Source organism: Cyprinodon variegatus, unplaced genomic scaffold (assembly GCF_000732505.1).
Source record: "Cyprinodon variegatus isolate N-32 unplaced genomic scaffold, C_variegatus-1.0 Scaffold80, whole genome shotgun sequence".
NCBI lineage: Eukaryota > Metazoa > Chordata > Actinopteri > Cyprinodontiformes > Cyprinodontidae > Cyprinodon > Cyprinodon variegatus.
Window position 1 is genome coordinate 488,254 of NW_015150533.1, and position 14,724 is coordinate 502,977.

A 14,724-nucleotide genomic window follows, 5' to 3' on the forward strand; every position below is an offset into this window, starting at 1 on the left:
TATATATATATATATATATATAACTGTAACTGGAGCGTGTAACAAAAGTAATTTCCCTCTGGGATTATTAAAGTATTTCTGATTCTGAAATGAGGGACATTATCAAGTGTAGTACTCACTTTGTCCACAAGGGGACAGGTCAACATCTTTTTTCTGTGAAGTTGGGACTTTAAAATGTTGATGTAAATGTTTTTAAATAAATAGGATTGTTTAAAGTAGATTTTAATATAAAGTCTGCAAACTGGAATATGCAACTTCACCTTTTCTTTAAATTATTATTATTATCAGAACAAGGAAAACGAGCGAAAGCGACAGCAAGAAATGGATCAGCAAAGGGTTGCTACCCAGATGGCTGAGCTGAAGGTGGCCAAGCTGGAGTTGGAGAAGGAGGTGGACTCCCAGAGGAGACGTTTCCGTCTCCACATGGAAGCTCAGGTCAGCGCAACTAAAAACACTGTTTGTATTTCAGGATTGAATCATTTCTCTTCTTGTCCTAACCTTTCCCTTTCCGCTCTATCCATTCATCAGTGTTGTAGAAAACATAAAACCATTAAAAATACCCATTCTCGTTCTGCTAATGAATCTTTGAGGATGAAGAACCAGAGAGGAGATTAAGCTTTATTTTGTATTTATTTTAAAGGAGTAATATAATCAAAAATATCTCCTAATTAGATTACCCTTTGTATTTGTCCTAAGTTTAGGACAAGTTTCTTTATTATGCATTTGTTTTTACACAAATAAGCACATTCTTTAGTATCGTTAGTCTCCTATTCCCTTAATTTCTGAGTAAGAATTCAAACTTGGTATTAAAAAAAATTATTACTCTAGATTTTTTCAACTAGGGTTTTTTGGTTTGTGTTTTTTGTTTTTGTCCTATGATAGCCTTTCTTAGGGCTAAATGTTATGGCTGTTTCTGTTGTGACTCACTGAAGGCAATGGAGGAACAGAGAGTATGCCAAGCTAAGATTGTGGAGGCCCTGGAGGCGGAGAAGAGAAAGATCAGCAAGGAGCTGGAGGAGATGCAGAAGAGAAGGGCACTTAGGGAGAAACAAACTCCCAGGAGTGGTGAGTTTGAACCGCTTCCAGCTGGTCAGGAAAAAGTGCTGCAGTTAAGAATTTCATAACATTCAACATGAATTTCATGCAAAACTGTCACAATTTTGTCCTGGTGGTAGAGATCAAATCATATTTTCTGTTTAAGGGTAATTAGAGCGTTTATGTTTTAAAATATAAGTGGATGGTTGGGGACATAAAACTTCCTTTTATGAATGCTAAGCTTTGAGATGCTAAGTGTCTTGTCTTAATGTTTTATTTCTGCATCACAGCGCCTCCACACTGGGATGCCATGAAGCTGTCCTTGATGATCGAGGAGGCCAATAAAATCAGCATTAAACTGAAGAAACATACGCTCTTCAGCAGGTGGGAGAGGCGGAGTTTAGGAAGGTTTAGGGAGGGTCAACATTTGTTCAAAAAGGGGATAAAAAATTCTCGATTTTGTTTGCATTATAAGATGTTATTTACACTTTGTCTGACCGATTACGGTTTTAATGAAACAAGTCACAATTTTGAAAAGAGGAGAACAATTCTTTGATATCAGCCATCAATCTCTTCTTTTTCTTATGTTTTAGACATGAAAGCTCTGAGGCAGAGAACATGCAGCAAGGTGGGCTTCAAGTGCGAGTTCAAAACACAAAGCTGGGAATCTCTACTTTCTGGAGCCTGGATAAGTTCCAGAACAACATGGCTGCCATGAGAGAGATTGAGCAGGTTGGTCTTGCATGAGCTTAGCTTTTAGATGTAATTGTATCCAGCATTTATTTTATTTTTTAGTTGTTTTATCAGATTCCGCTCTTACACCAAGATGTTGACATGCATTGCAATCTTTTCTTTGGCTGTCTCAGGTTGCTTCTGCTTCTTTAAGAGCTTTTATTTGGGATTATCTGGTCTTCAATGTGTCAGATTTGAATTTAAAGGATGTTTTGTAATAAACATGTTAAAAGGTGTAAGTTATTACATGCAGTGTGTTGAGGAAAACAGACAACCAGCTTCACTATTCCTCATTCTGCATAACCAGAGACTGACGCCGCACACGTAATTACCTGTTTTCCTGCCATTTGACCTTATTTACAGTCCAGATTGGCTTGTTTTATGCCTGACGGAGGGAAGCCGCCTCGCTTTGAAGTGCTTTTCTCATTAAGTTGAGTAAGTGAGACTGAGCTTGTCAGCACTGCTTTACTCTCGGCAGGGGGATTCCGCCTCTAAAGATGACGATGTGTTTTATGACCCTGATGATGAGTGGGAACAAGATATATCAGCCTCCTCTGCCTCCACTTCCTCTTTTTCTCGCCGAAGGTAATTATCCAGCCCCTCTTCTTACCCAGCAGACCCTCTGTTCTTTTTTTTTTTCCTTATATGTGCAGGAATTGCTTTCTTCTTCAGTTGCATGAATCCTGTTTGCAGGTTAAAGACCACTTGTCTCTGAGGTCATAGCATTACTATCCACCTTCATGTGGTGGTTTAAAACCAGATTTGCATGAATAAGCAAACATATGTGCTCAGACAATCTAATTATTGAAAACCTGGGAATCTGATGGTTTATGTATAATCTACAACCTTTTGACTTTTCTTTCGTTCTCTTCTTTTATTCCATTCTGTGTCTTTTCCATCAGGCCAGAGCAGGATGTTTAAAATGGGAGTGGGATTAAGGAACCCCTGTTTAAACTTCACACCTCATAAACATACATGTTCATATCCACACAGCCTGCTGGAACTCTAATATTTCACCATTTTCCCCCACAGTGTTGTTATTCATGGCAATAACGCCTGCTGGGGCCCAGTTCTGCATCAGATCCAGATAAATAAAATATTTCTCACAGTCTGTAGCTCCATCATGCTTTTTCTTCCTGACTTCTTCGACATTATATTTCCTTTTTTTCCCCCTCCCTCTTTACAGAAAATTCTTACAAACTAACCAACATTTTGATTACCCTCCATTTGCTGTCAGTCTGTAAATGTTTTCTTACCCACTCTATTTCTCTGTGAGTTTCCCACTTTGCTTTTATTCACATTTAAAGGTAAACAAAATGCAAAAGTATCTTGCTAGAAATAAAACAATATAAAATATCACCTATTTGTAATTGGTGGAGAGGCATTTTAAATGGCAATTGAAGCCATTTCCCACAATATTTTATATAAATGGAAACGAACGTTGTATTTGAACTCACAAAGCTTATGTTTGGTTGGGAGTTTAGGAGCAGAAGCCTTCTGAAGACCAAGAGAATCTCTGGACGTTTGTATGAAATCCGGGTCCATCCGATTCAGAGCCTCACCAACTCCTCCCAGTCTGCCGGTAGGAGGCTTCCCCACCTTTCTTGACCCAAAACAGTAGTTTTATAGTTCTTTGCGCTCATTGAAGTAGCTGTGTGGGTTTTTGTTTTATTTTTTATTTTATTTTTTTTTACCAAATATGAAAGAAATTGTAGTTTAGTAAAAAGGAAAAGTGTTTTGAAACTTCCAGTTTGTAAGGAATTTCAAATGAATGCTCTTGCAATAACAGAGTGATTTTTCTGTGGGTTCTGGAATCTTTTTTTTTTATTATTATTTTTTTAATCATTTCTACTTAAGTTCAAAAAATCTTAAACATTTTCAAATTTGTTAAATCTGAAATTTGTTCATAATTTATTTAATGTTGAGAACAGCAAACTATCCCATAGTTTTAATTGGCTTAACTCTGATAGTCACTCTATCACTCTATATTGTGTAGAGCAGTGGTTCCCAAAGATTTTCTTCTGGGCCCCCCTTTGGATTATACTAAAATTTCCACGCAAGCTGCACCTGTTAAAAAAAAAAAAAAGTCTGAAACTGAAAAGTGCGTAGAATTATTCAATCACAGTGTTCTGAAAGTGCATTTTCCTCTATTCTGCACTTTAGATGAATGACTGCTTAAGTGCCACTGGTGGTAGCACTGTATCGATACTTTTAAAAATGAGTATTGTATCCGGATACAACATTTTGGTATCGATACTTTTTTGAGTTTCGATACTTTTGACAACCCTAGTTCTGAGTTCGAACCCCACTCCCACAGTCTGCCATTCCCTCAGTAAGACCCTTAACCCCACACTGCTCCTCGGGCGCCCCATGGTGGCAGCCCACTGCTCCCCAAGGGGATGGGTTGAATGCAGAGGTAAATTTTTCTAATGTGAGATCAATAAAGTTCAATTATTATTAGCTATTTAAAGCAGTAAACCTACATGCTAGGGTATAAAACAACAGGAAGTTAGACGAACAAAATTCTATTCTACGGATTGACTATATTCCATGTTTAATTTAGGCCTTACTGCAACATCGTGATCTCTAAATGTTTTATATTGTCTTAAAATAAGTTTACAGAGCTTGCAAAAACCTTGAATGAACACAGGCTATACTCATACATTTTCTTCCTATCTGCATTTCAGGGCTGATGTGTGGAGCAGTCAAACCTCCCTTCAACCATTCAAGCACCTCTGAACCAGCTATTCCCAGCATATGCAAAGATCTAATAGGCCGGTCAGTGGCTTGTCTGCGAAGCTGCAGTGAAACGGAGGAGTCCCTGGCAGATCGACTGATGTCTGATCTGAACGTGGCATACACAGCTGTCCAAACCATATCTGACCTTTATGAAGGCCTAGATGATGACAGCCAGGACAGCGGTAACTGACTTCTTTTATTTTATTATTTTTCTTTAAAGACAAGTATTCATTACAGTAGTATGGATGCTGACTCGTATTTTGTACACTTTTATTATTTCTCATCGTTGTGAAGTGTTTGAGTGCAACGGGGTCGCCAGGACGGAGCTGATCAAGGCCACTACAGCGTTAGAAACTGCTGTGTTTGTCACCATGCACTGGCTGGCCAGTGTTAAGCCCTCCTCTGGCTTGCTCTACACTATTGCTGAAGAACTTAAAAGCCAAGTCAAGAAAATGGGAGGATTCTTCCAAATGCTCATTCAGGTAAATATATGCCGCTATATAAAACTATTTTCAGACGAAGTCTAAGCTGATAAAATGGTTTTCAATTAAGTGTAGTATGAACATGCAGCGGCTTATCAAAATGCTGAGCTGACTGACAGGTCGTTGCTCTGAGCTGTTTGAGCTCCGTCTATGGAAATGGCAAAGCAGAGGGAATTCTCAGCCTTGAGCTCCACACAGATCATGAATAAATGGAAAGGAAATCTACATTCCTGACAACTCCTGCTTTCTAAACAGACTATTTTACCCCTAAACCCTGATTTTTAATATTTTGAAGCATTTTAATTTATTTACTGACCCTTCAGACTTCATCAACTGTTGTGTTGACTCCCATTGATTCACTGTTTGATTAATTTTAATTCCATCTGTTTGTTTATGCTAGCCTGATGTTGGACGTAAAAAGAAAATGTTTTTTCCAAATCCAGGGTTGTGAATCTGAGATCTCATTGATGGTGAAGGAGTCACGGAGGAAAAGCAGCCAGTGCTTGGATGCAGCGATAAAAGCGCTTGCCCACCTCGCTGTGGTGACAGGCACGCCGCTCGGTGTCACGCCGCTTTACAATCAGGCCACAGGCAAGGTGAGCTGGAATCAGGACCACAGAAAATGATCACAAGTTCAAGCTTTGACGTTGTACAAAGCAAGTAAGAAAATACAACCTGGGTTTTAATGATATAAATGCAGATTTTTTTTTTTTATGTATTTGTTTTGGAGAGAGTTTTCAGTCTGCATGAAGAAATAATCAGAGGTTCATGGTTGTTGGTTTTCTTGATAAAGTCTTAGAAAAAATTAAACAATAAAACATTTCGCTTCATTTTAAACAGCATGAATAATATATCCTGGTATGTAGAAATATAGTTCAAACCAGATGTTTACACTTTGAAAAAATACATATAAAAACAGAATAAATGTTATGTCTGGACTAGCATCACATCTTTGTGCTAAATGCTATTAAAATCATAGAGATCTGTTTTTAGAGATTATTTGTAGTGTTTTTTTTTTATTATTCTTTAAACTTAAGAAATGTTTTCTATTTTCTTAAAGGTTGGTATGGCACATTTTAGCCTGAATGATTTAAGTTAAATGTACTGTTAGCCTTTAACAAGTAACTTAATACTTTTCTGGAATTTTGGCCCATTCTCACTGACTAAATGATCTGGATTTAGTTATGGACACTTTCACGCTTTTACTTTGTTCTTCTTCATCCATTTTTAAACTAATTAGGAGGATTCCCGTCATTATTCCTTTTGAAGGCCCATTGGTACCTGAACTTTAACTTTCAGGCTAATAACCCGAAAAAAAATGTTTTCGACCTTATTACGATTTTTATTTGCAATAACTAGCATATTTCATATCCATGATTTCATTATTTTCATAGATAATAAAATGGATAGGGCTGCAACTAACGATTATTTAGCAAATCCACTAATCTGTTGATAATTTCTTTGATTAATTGATTAATAATCAGATAACCACAGGTTTCTAAAATAAGATTTTTTACTAAATTAAACCAGGTGATACTAAACCTTATCCACTTGAGGAGGTTTGGATAGAGGATATTGACTGGAGAAAACCTTTTTGTTTATATTAAAGGGGTCAAAGAATGATTCTATAGGGTATTTGGTGCTGGTCCTTAAGATCTCTGAATAGGGTGTATAACATTGGTTGGGCTGAAAATGGCGTATTTGCTGTTCTATCAGCCCTAATGCAAGCCTGGTTAAAAGCCCTAGAATGAAACGACAGGTTTTATTCCTTTTATGGTATGCTCATAAATATTTAGCTGAGCTGTGCTCTGATTGGTTGGTTTGCAAGAGCAAAGCTGCTGAGCAAAGACACATCATAGCAACAAACACTCACTTACTGAAACATCAAATTGTTGATATGGTAGGGTGACCAGGCGTCCTCTTTTTCCAGGACATGTCCTACTTTTCATACCTAAAAAAAAAAAAAAAATGCCTGGGGGGAATTCCAAAATCGTCCGGGGTTTTGGTCGACTACAGTGCATAATGTTGTTGAAACACACCGGGCTTTCGAACCGAGGCGTCAGCTCCGGGGCTGGTCCGGGAACCCCGGCAGAGGGGTCAGGGAGCCGGCGGGGGACGGGGCGCCCGACCTGGTGACACCAGCAGCCCCGTGTTTCCCCTGCCTGCCTTACTGGTCCCCAGCCCCCCTCCTTCGGCTGAGGACGGGCGGCTTATGGCTCATGCTGAGGTCCGGTCCAGTCAGCAGCCCAGCAGTCGACACTTCATACCCCTCCCTTGGGCCAGTAAACCAGCGGGCTGGTCTGCATGTCAATATCGGGGCGTGACAAAAATACAGGCCAGAACCAAATAAGGCACCATCCCCGAGTTTTACGTCTACTCGGGGCTTCGTGTTTGGATTCGCACGTTTTATGGTGGAAGTTTAGAATATTGAGATTTGCAGAGAAAGGAGGTGTCGATGGGGTTTGAACTTATCTGTACGTCCATTTCACCTACTGAACTATCGTTATTCATTTATGACAATGTAAACTCAATTTTGCGTTCTATGACCCCTTTAAATGCAAAATATTCAGATATTTTTTACAATGTTGGTATGATTACTGCTTTTAGTGGGTTGCTCTGTCGGCTAAAGACATGTTTAAGGTTCTCTATACTCTAGTTAGCGATTAATTGATTACTAAATTAGTTGATGATTATTTCAGCAACCATTTAATCACAATTAATTTGATTAATTGTTTCAGCCCTAAAAAGGACATACCAATTAAAGCTCCCAAGTTGGTTGATTCACCAGAACAGGAATGTTTCAGGCCAAAGACTGTTTTAAGACTGAAACTGATATTAATTAGAACCCTTTAATGGTTCAACATAGAGGTTTTAATTCATTTATTCTATCCAATATCACTTTGACATTTTGGCCAAGCTTAAGAGTTTTACAATACTAATACAATCACTTTTTCCTTGAGACTTTACACCAAATTATAACTAATATTTGTTGTAGCTTTAGCTTATTTACTATCTTCTTCAATGCCTGGTAGCCTTTGTAACCATCCATATTCATGTTTAATCTTCTAATGTTCTATATTTCAGCCATCACTCTTAAGCTGTTTGATGATGGGAACCAGTAAGGGTGTGCACTCTCTTCTGGAAGAGAGCCTTGCAATTACCAGAGAAATGCTCAGAGATGCTCAGCTGGCATACCCCAAAAACCCAGTAAGACATCAGATATTCATTTATAATAAAAAAAAAAAAAAAAAAAAAAAAAAAAGGGTTGTCATTGCTAATATAAGAAAATAATAATCAACGTTTTTACCTTTGATGCCTTTCATTTTTCCCTACAGATCCTCCAAAGCCTAAAATCTAAAACTCTTGATATGTCTCGCTCCCTGCAGAGCTACATTCAGTGCCATATGTCGGTGAGTATCTGGAAAACAAGAGCCGGCTTATATTGATCATCCTAAAACACTGCAGGCAGCTGCTTTTAGAAAAAAACAAAAAACATTGCCATGTGAGCTGAAACAATCCATCTGCCTTGACACAAGTTTAAAATGAAACAGATTAACACCCACTCCCACGACAGCCCTGTTAAAGATGCCACTCAGCCTTTATTGCTACTGTAAAGCTCAACGCTCTCTGAGCTTATCTCTACACGTTCATCCCTCCACAGTCGTTCATGTGATAAATGTGTTGAATGAAGTGGTGTAAGTCACAGCCAACAGGCTTTAAAGTTATCTTAGCAACACAAACTACCTGATGGTTTTGTTGAACCAGTAATGGACACTTGTACTGTGCTGCATTTGCCTCCTTGATGTCACTGTAGCCAAATAAAGTGGACTTATGACCTCTGTCAGGACTTCTTTTGAACATGTAAGAAGCACAGCGCTCTGCTTATGGGTAACTTGGATAGAGATCCAGCTGCATGTATGAAGTCAGACTTTTTCACTTCAACTTGTTATCTATACACTTTTTATTGTGTATACAGCCTGAAACAGACGGCTTATATTTGTTTAAAGCAACAGAGGTCTTCTTTCATTGCCCCCTTTTTTGTAGACAGGATTTGCTCCACCACAGGAAAGCAACAATATCCTGCATACGGTTTGCTATTAAACGAATATGAAATCTACGGAGCCCCTAAAGGGACATGGAGGGGAAAAAAAGAACTTTTGCGAGATCCTGCAATACTTTTGCGAGATCCCGCAATACTATTGCGAGATTTCGCAAAACCATTGCGGGACCTCACGAAAGTAAATTTTTTTGCGAGATGTCGCAATAGTTTATTTTTTCCCTCCGTGTCCCTTTAGGGGCTCCGTAGGATTGCATACTGACCTTGTCTCTCTTCATTCGTGTAATGTCGTGTTTTTGGACTTCTCTAGAAATTAAGAACCTCTCCAAATCATCCTCCATGGTTGTAGCTGACACATGGGCGTATTATCCTCCCATAGCAGTACACTTTGCACCTCCACTGTTGTGTTTGTTTTACTTCCGGTTCACTGACATGGCAAAACATTTTGCGAGATCTCGTAAAAGTATTGCGGGATCTCGCAAAGTTAATTTTTTCCTCCATGTCCCTTTAGGGGCTCCGTAGAAATCAGACTTTAAGGCAGATAATGTTGTCAATATTTTAAGCATTCTGTTGCTTATAGCAATTTAAAAAAAGCTTAGTTTGAGAGGGTAATAAAAAAAATCCTATGACATTTATCAGCAGCGCAAGGTCATCTTATTTATTTTTGTTAATAAAACTTACTGCATATTTTATTTATTGAATGGTTAAGGGCTTTCTCACTTTTGCACTCAGCTTTACATGTTTTAAACTGTTTTATTCTAAATTTTAAGCATCTAGTTTGTAATTAGTTTAAACTAACAAAGTAATGCTTTATTAAATTGGGGGAAAAAACTATCAAAGTCCATTTAAGTTAAAGTCTGTAAGTTTCCATGCCTTTTTTTCCCCCCCAGATTCATATTTTTCACTAAGCTTGAGTACAAAGACTTGCCTTCTACTTTTCTTCTCATTTTTGTTGTTGCATTACATTAGGGCTAGACGATATGACCAAAACTTATACTAGGATATATTTTGTAATTTTGGTCAGTATAACATAATTCTGATATCAATCTGATTAATATAAAAGCCTCAGTATTGTTCCATAGAAAGCCCACAACAGAAGCTTGTAAAACCTTCTGAAATTTGTCAAATCCATTAAACTCCTTCAATATAAAATGTTTAAAAAAAAACAAAACTTCTACAATTATTTTGTTTTTTCAAGCTCAACAGATGAAATGCACCTTTAACCAGGCATTCCTCTCTCCCTCCTCATATTCCTCAGTCCATGGCTTCTCACCTCTTTTTTTTATCATCTTCTTCATTGTTTCATTTTTGACTTTTGATATGTTCAAAAAAGACTAAAACTAAGACTGTGTTAAAAAATCACTACAATAAATTAAAAAAAACAACTAATAACTCATAACTAGCTCTGAAAATACAGACCTAAGGTCTCCAATTAATCCTCAAAAAGATCCCTTTTATAAACCCTTGTCGGCCCTGAAGGCAGTGAGTGATGTTCTTTTTCTTTAAATCAGAGTTTCTTAACCCTGGACCTCAGGGCCTACTGTCCTACATATTTTAGGGGGGGGTTTTTGCTCTGCCTCCACACACCTGAAATGAATGAAAAGGTGATTAACAGGCTCTTGATGCTTTTTTGCGGCTGCCAAGGAGGTAATGCGATCATTTAAATCAGGTGTTCTTGAGTAGAGATGCATTTAAAACATGAAGGACAGTGGGCCCTGAGGACCAGGGTTAAGAAACCCTGCTTTGAATTATCCTGCTAAGATTTCTCTCCCTCGCTCTGTCATACACTTTAGTCTGGAATTATGATGTTTTGTTTCATTTTATTTATTATGCACTTCTTATCTTCAGTAAAAACAAAACCCAGCCATTGTTTTTTCACCTGGGCTTGCATGCATTNCACACGTCCCATAATGTTCCCTGTCGTCGGTCACCTCCCATTTAAAGGCTGCATTCAGCTCTTCTACTCTGTAACTTAAAGCTGCGTTACCAGCTATTGCTTTACAAGCAACACGCTTCCTACTCCGTCTGCATGCAGCAATCTCTTTCATTCATTGGATGCTAAAGTGGGAGACATATGTATTGACAACTGCCGTACAGGTCATTCAAAACGGGGACATTTGGTCACATAATTATGGGCGCTCATTTTGTAGCTAGAATGTACCCTATTGGAGCTTTGCAACGAAGCTTACAGCTGCACAGCTGTTATACAGAAAACAAAAAAAAAATACAGAAAACATTTTCAGATGCCATATTGAATAGAAATATTTGACAATATATATTGATATTGATTGATTGTCCATCCCTACATCATAATCTTTATTTTCCGCTTTGTGTGTTTCTCTGTTTGCAAACAGGAGCAAGACTTGGAGAAGTTGCAGGGGGAGCAAGAAGAGGCTGCCTTACTCGCTCATTTGCAGAAACTGAGAACGACGTCAGTGAAACTATTCCAGCTTACCCAGGCCATCCAACAGATGCATTCCTGTTTGTCTGCAGCCCTGAGAGGTGACTCTTGGAAAATGCCCATTGCTCAGGATTTTATTTATTTTTTCCTCTTCAAACAGAGGGACTAACTCATCAAGGGAACGCTCAGAGAAGTCATGATTTAAAGGGAAAAGCTGACAGTGTTTTACTGAGATGTTAGATCAACACATGTGGCTAGAATTGCATCCATATGCTTTGGCGTTGCCTCTTCTGGTCTGGAAATGAAGGGATGGAATACCGTTCATCTAACAACAGTGTTTATTTGCGGGAGAGTTGGTGACTTGAAAGGCTTTCAGACATCTCAGGGTCTCTATGCAAACTGCAGTACTTCTTTTTTGATCAAATTGTCCAACCAATTCTGTTAATTTGTGAAAAAAAAATAAAAATAAAAAACGCAAAAACATTTGAGTTGCGTAATTCTGAATCCAAGTGGATCACTGCAGTCATAGGAACCTCTCATGACATAGTCCTGCCTCCTTTCATACTACACAAGTGATCTAGAAATAAGTACAAATTTCTTAAATTACGTGTATTTAACCTTAATTTGAGCAGATAAATAAGATGATTTGCCAATTATATTATTTTTTTTTCTATTAAAATAAAATAATTATATAATATGAACTTGAAATAAGACAATGCAATTGTTTTTTCTTATTTAAAATGTAAATTGTCTTGTTCCATTGGCAAAGTGTCTCACCCTCCTCAATTCAAGAAAAAAATGCACTTATTTTAAGAAAAAATTACTTATTTAGATTTGAATTTGAAGTAGATATCCTCTGGAAGTAACGTAACACTTTGAAGATAAATCTTTTCCACATTTTAAGTTTCTCCTAACTCTCACATACATGGTTAGTTAACCATGTAATACTATCACCCATTTGAAGTTTTTGTCCTCGAGGCTGCCTGTTTTACTACTTTAGTTAAATTGCTTGATGCGATACTCATATCAGGTTATTTAACGCTACAAAACAACTACATTTAATTGAAGTTGCAATCTGATGCTATTTCTCCCACTGAGATATGCATTTGAAAAAAAAAAAAAAGAATAAAAAATATGTCTGACTTCTCTTTGTCCAGGTAACGATAGAAGCTCTGACCTCAGCGGCTGCAGGGAGCTGATCTCCTCCTCCACCAAGGCTGTTGATCAGCTGATCATTGGTCTGTCCAAGGAGGAAGCAGACGCTCCGTCTCTGCAGCTCCCCTTCCTTCAGACCATCATGTCTGCACGAGATGATCTCCACTGCGCCCTGCAGTCCTTATCCGCCTCCTTGTGGAGCCACCAGGAAAGCGACAGCAGAAGTTCATCTGGTTCGGACAAGAATGTAGAAAATGACTCCTCCACCAAAGAGAGAGCTAAAACATACAGTGCTGTTAGAAATAAAGTAGTTAGTAAGATCGTGTACTCTGTCGCTCCTGATGTGACTTGCAGTAGCAGCTTGCACTGGGTGTAAACTCTGTTTTGTTGTGTTTTTATCATATGTTTGAAATTTTATTGTATACATACATTTTTACCAGAAGAAAAATCAAGATTTATCCTACTAAAATTATGGATTTCATGATGGTACAGGAAACAGTCTTTGTAAAAAAAAACTAAATAAGTAATTTGTTTGTAACATTCACCATTTGCAGGAAAGTTTTCACAACCTTTGAAATATTTAAAAACTAAATTCTGTTGCTTTAGAATTGGTGAAAAGATAAAGTGTTGAATTCTTTGATTTCTCTTCTTGGTATGAGGGAAACTTCTGTTCCAGTGTATTTATTTATAAGCTAAGGCTAAAACTTCACTCCTGAGAGTGTAAAATATGTCTATATTAGAGCTGATCGGGTTTGCTGATCAGGAAGAAAACTTGCTCATAACACTCTTCTATATATTTCTTTCCTTTTAAGGTACAATATTAATGTAGTATTTGTTGTTTTCTCCAGTTTTTTTTTTTTGCATTACAATATCAAGCAATTTGCACTCAGCCAGTATTTGTATATTCTGTGTTTCTGTTCTTTTTATTGCCTTAGAAAATAACGCAGCCACCTACACAACTGCAAAGAGTGATATGGCCTGATTTCACAGGGATGTAGATCTATCAGTACATTGCTGGTAAAGGAAAAGATTTTTACTGTTATGTATCACTAAGATATTCTTTTCAAATTTAAAATGTTTACACTCGCATGCAGTGCTCTTGGCTGTGGTTTTCAGCTACTGAAAAACGTATACAAGCCTGTATTATCTGTTCACTTGGACTTTTGTAATATGTTTGGTATTTGTATTTTTTTATTAAATTCCATTCATTAAACCAGCTTATCACCCTCAAACAAAATCTTGCATCTTTTGCAAAGAAATAGTTCTGTGCATTAATTTTTTATAAATATGCTTTTTATTTGCTATTGAAGAAAAAGATTTACAAAAGGCTTTGTGCTGGCCTAGAGGTATTTTTGTCCCTTTGCAAAAACTGGGATGATGTGAAAATCTCCTGCTGCACTTAACACTTTTTCTCCTTATATTTTACTTTATGTGTTTTTAAATAATGCTTACTTGTAAATGGTAAATGTGACAACTTCTATTGTAAATGCAGGTTTAGCACATATCGTCTGGAATTGCTAATCCTGCGACCATTTTAGGGAAAAGAGAAAACACCCAACATTATGGTCTTTAACTCCAAATAAAACTGGATGGCCATAAGTAGTTTGGTTAAAAAAAAAAAAAAAAGGCAATTCTTATAATCTGTACGGAAGCTTAGAGCAGTCGTACTTGACTTTTTTTCCCCCTTTGCCTTCTCGAGATATTGACATAACTATCTCATTATCATGGTTAAACAGTTGTTTTCTCGGATAAGATAATTATCTCGTTATCACAAGAAAACAGTTATTAATTTCAGTTATTAACAGTTAATAAACACTGGATTATTGACAGAATTACACATAGGCTGCCATGACTAATACTTATAAATCCTCTCCAGCTGTTGTGGTATTGAAGGATGTAACAGTTTTGACACACACAAAACGTCTTGTTATGACAAGAAAACGGCTTTCTAATGAGAAAACGCCTTTTTCTATCTTTAGATAATGAGGAAATAAACTTGTTTTCTCGAGAAAAGCACCCTGAAAAAGTATCTGAGGGACACGACCTCTCTCGACCTCTGTGAATCTGGGCTCAAAGAGGAAAGATTTTAAGGAAAGATGAGAGTTCCCACCTTTTAACCCCTT

General features: G+C 37.5%; 1 protein-coding gene across 1 annotated transcript in view; it reads left to right on the forward strand.

The window, feature by feature from the left end:
* The window catches only part of kif14 (kinesin family member 14), a 24,379-nt gene extending 10,555 nt beyond the window's left edge, over positions 1-13,824 (forward strand). Inside the window, exons 17-29 of the mRNA XM_015373098.1 lie at positions 289-435; positions 933-1,065; positions 1,326-1,419; positions 1,629-1,767; positions 2,246-2,352; positions 3,252-3,349; positions 4,455-4,688; positions 4,801-4,988; positions 5,432-5,584; positions 8,073-8,195; positions 8,324-8,398; positions 11,400-11,547; positions 12,604-13,824. Coding sequence (XP_015228584.1) covers positions 289-435; positions 933-1,065; positions 1,326-1,419; positions 1,629-1,767; positions 2,246-2,352; positions 3,252-3,349; positions 4,455-4,688; positions 4,801-4,988; positions 5,432-5,584; positions 8,073-8,195; positions 8,324-8,398; positions 11,400-11,547; positions 12,604-12,977 — 2,013 coding nt within the window. The 3' untranslated portion in view covers positions 12,978-13,824. The remainder of the gene's footprint in view (positions 1-288; positions 436-932; positions 1,066-1,325; positions 1,420-1,628; positions 1,768-2,245; positions 2,353-3,251; positions 3,350-4,454; positions 4,689-4,800; positions 4,989-5,431; positions 5,585-8,072; positions 8,196-8,323; positions 8,399-11,399; positions 11,548-12,603) is intronic.
* Positions 13,825-14,724: the final 900 nt, after the last annotated feature.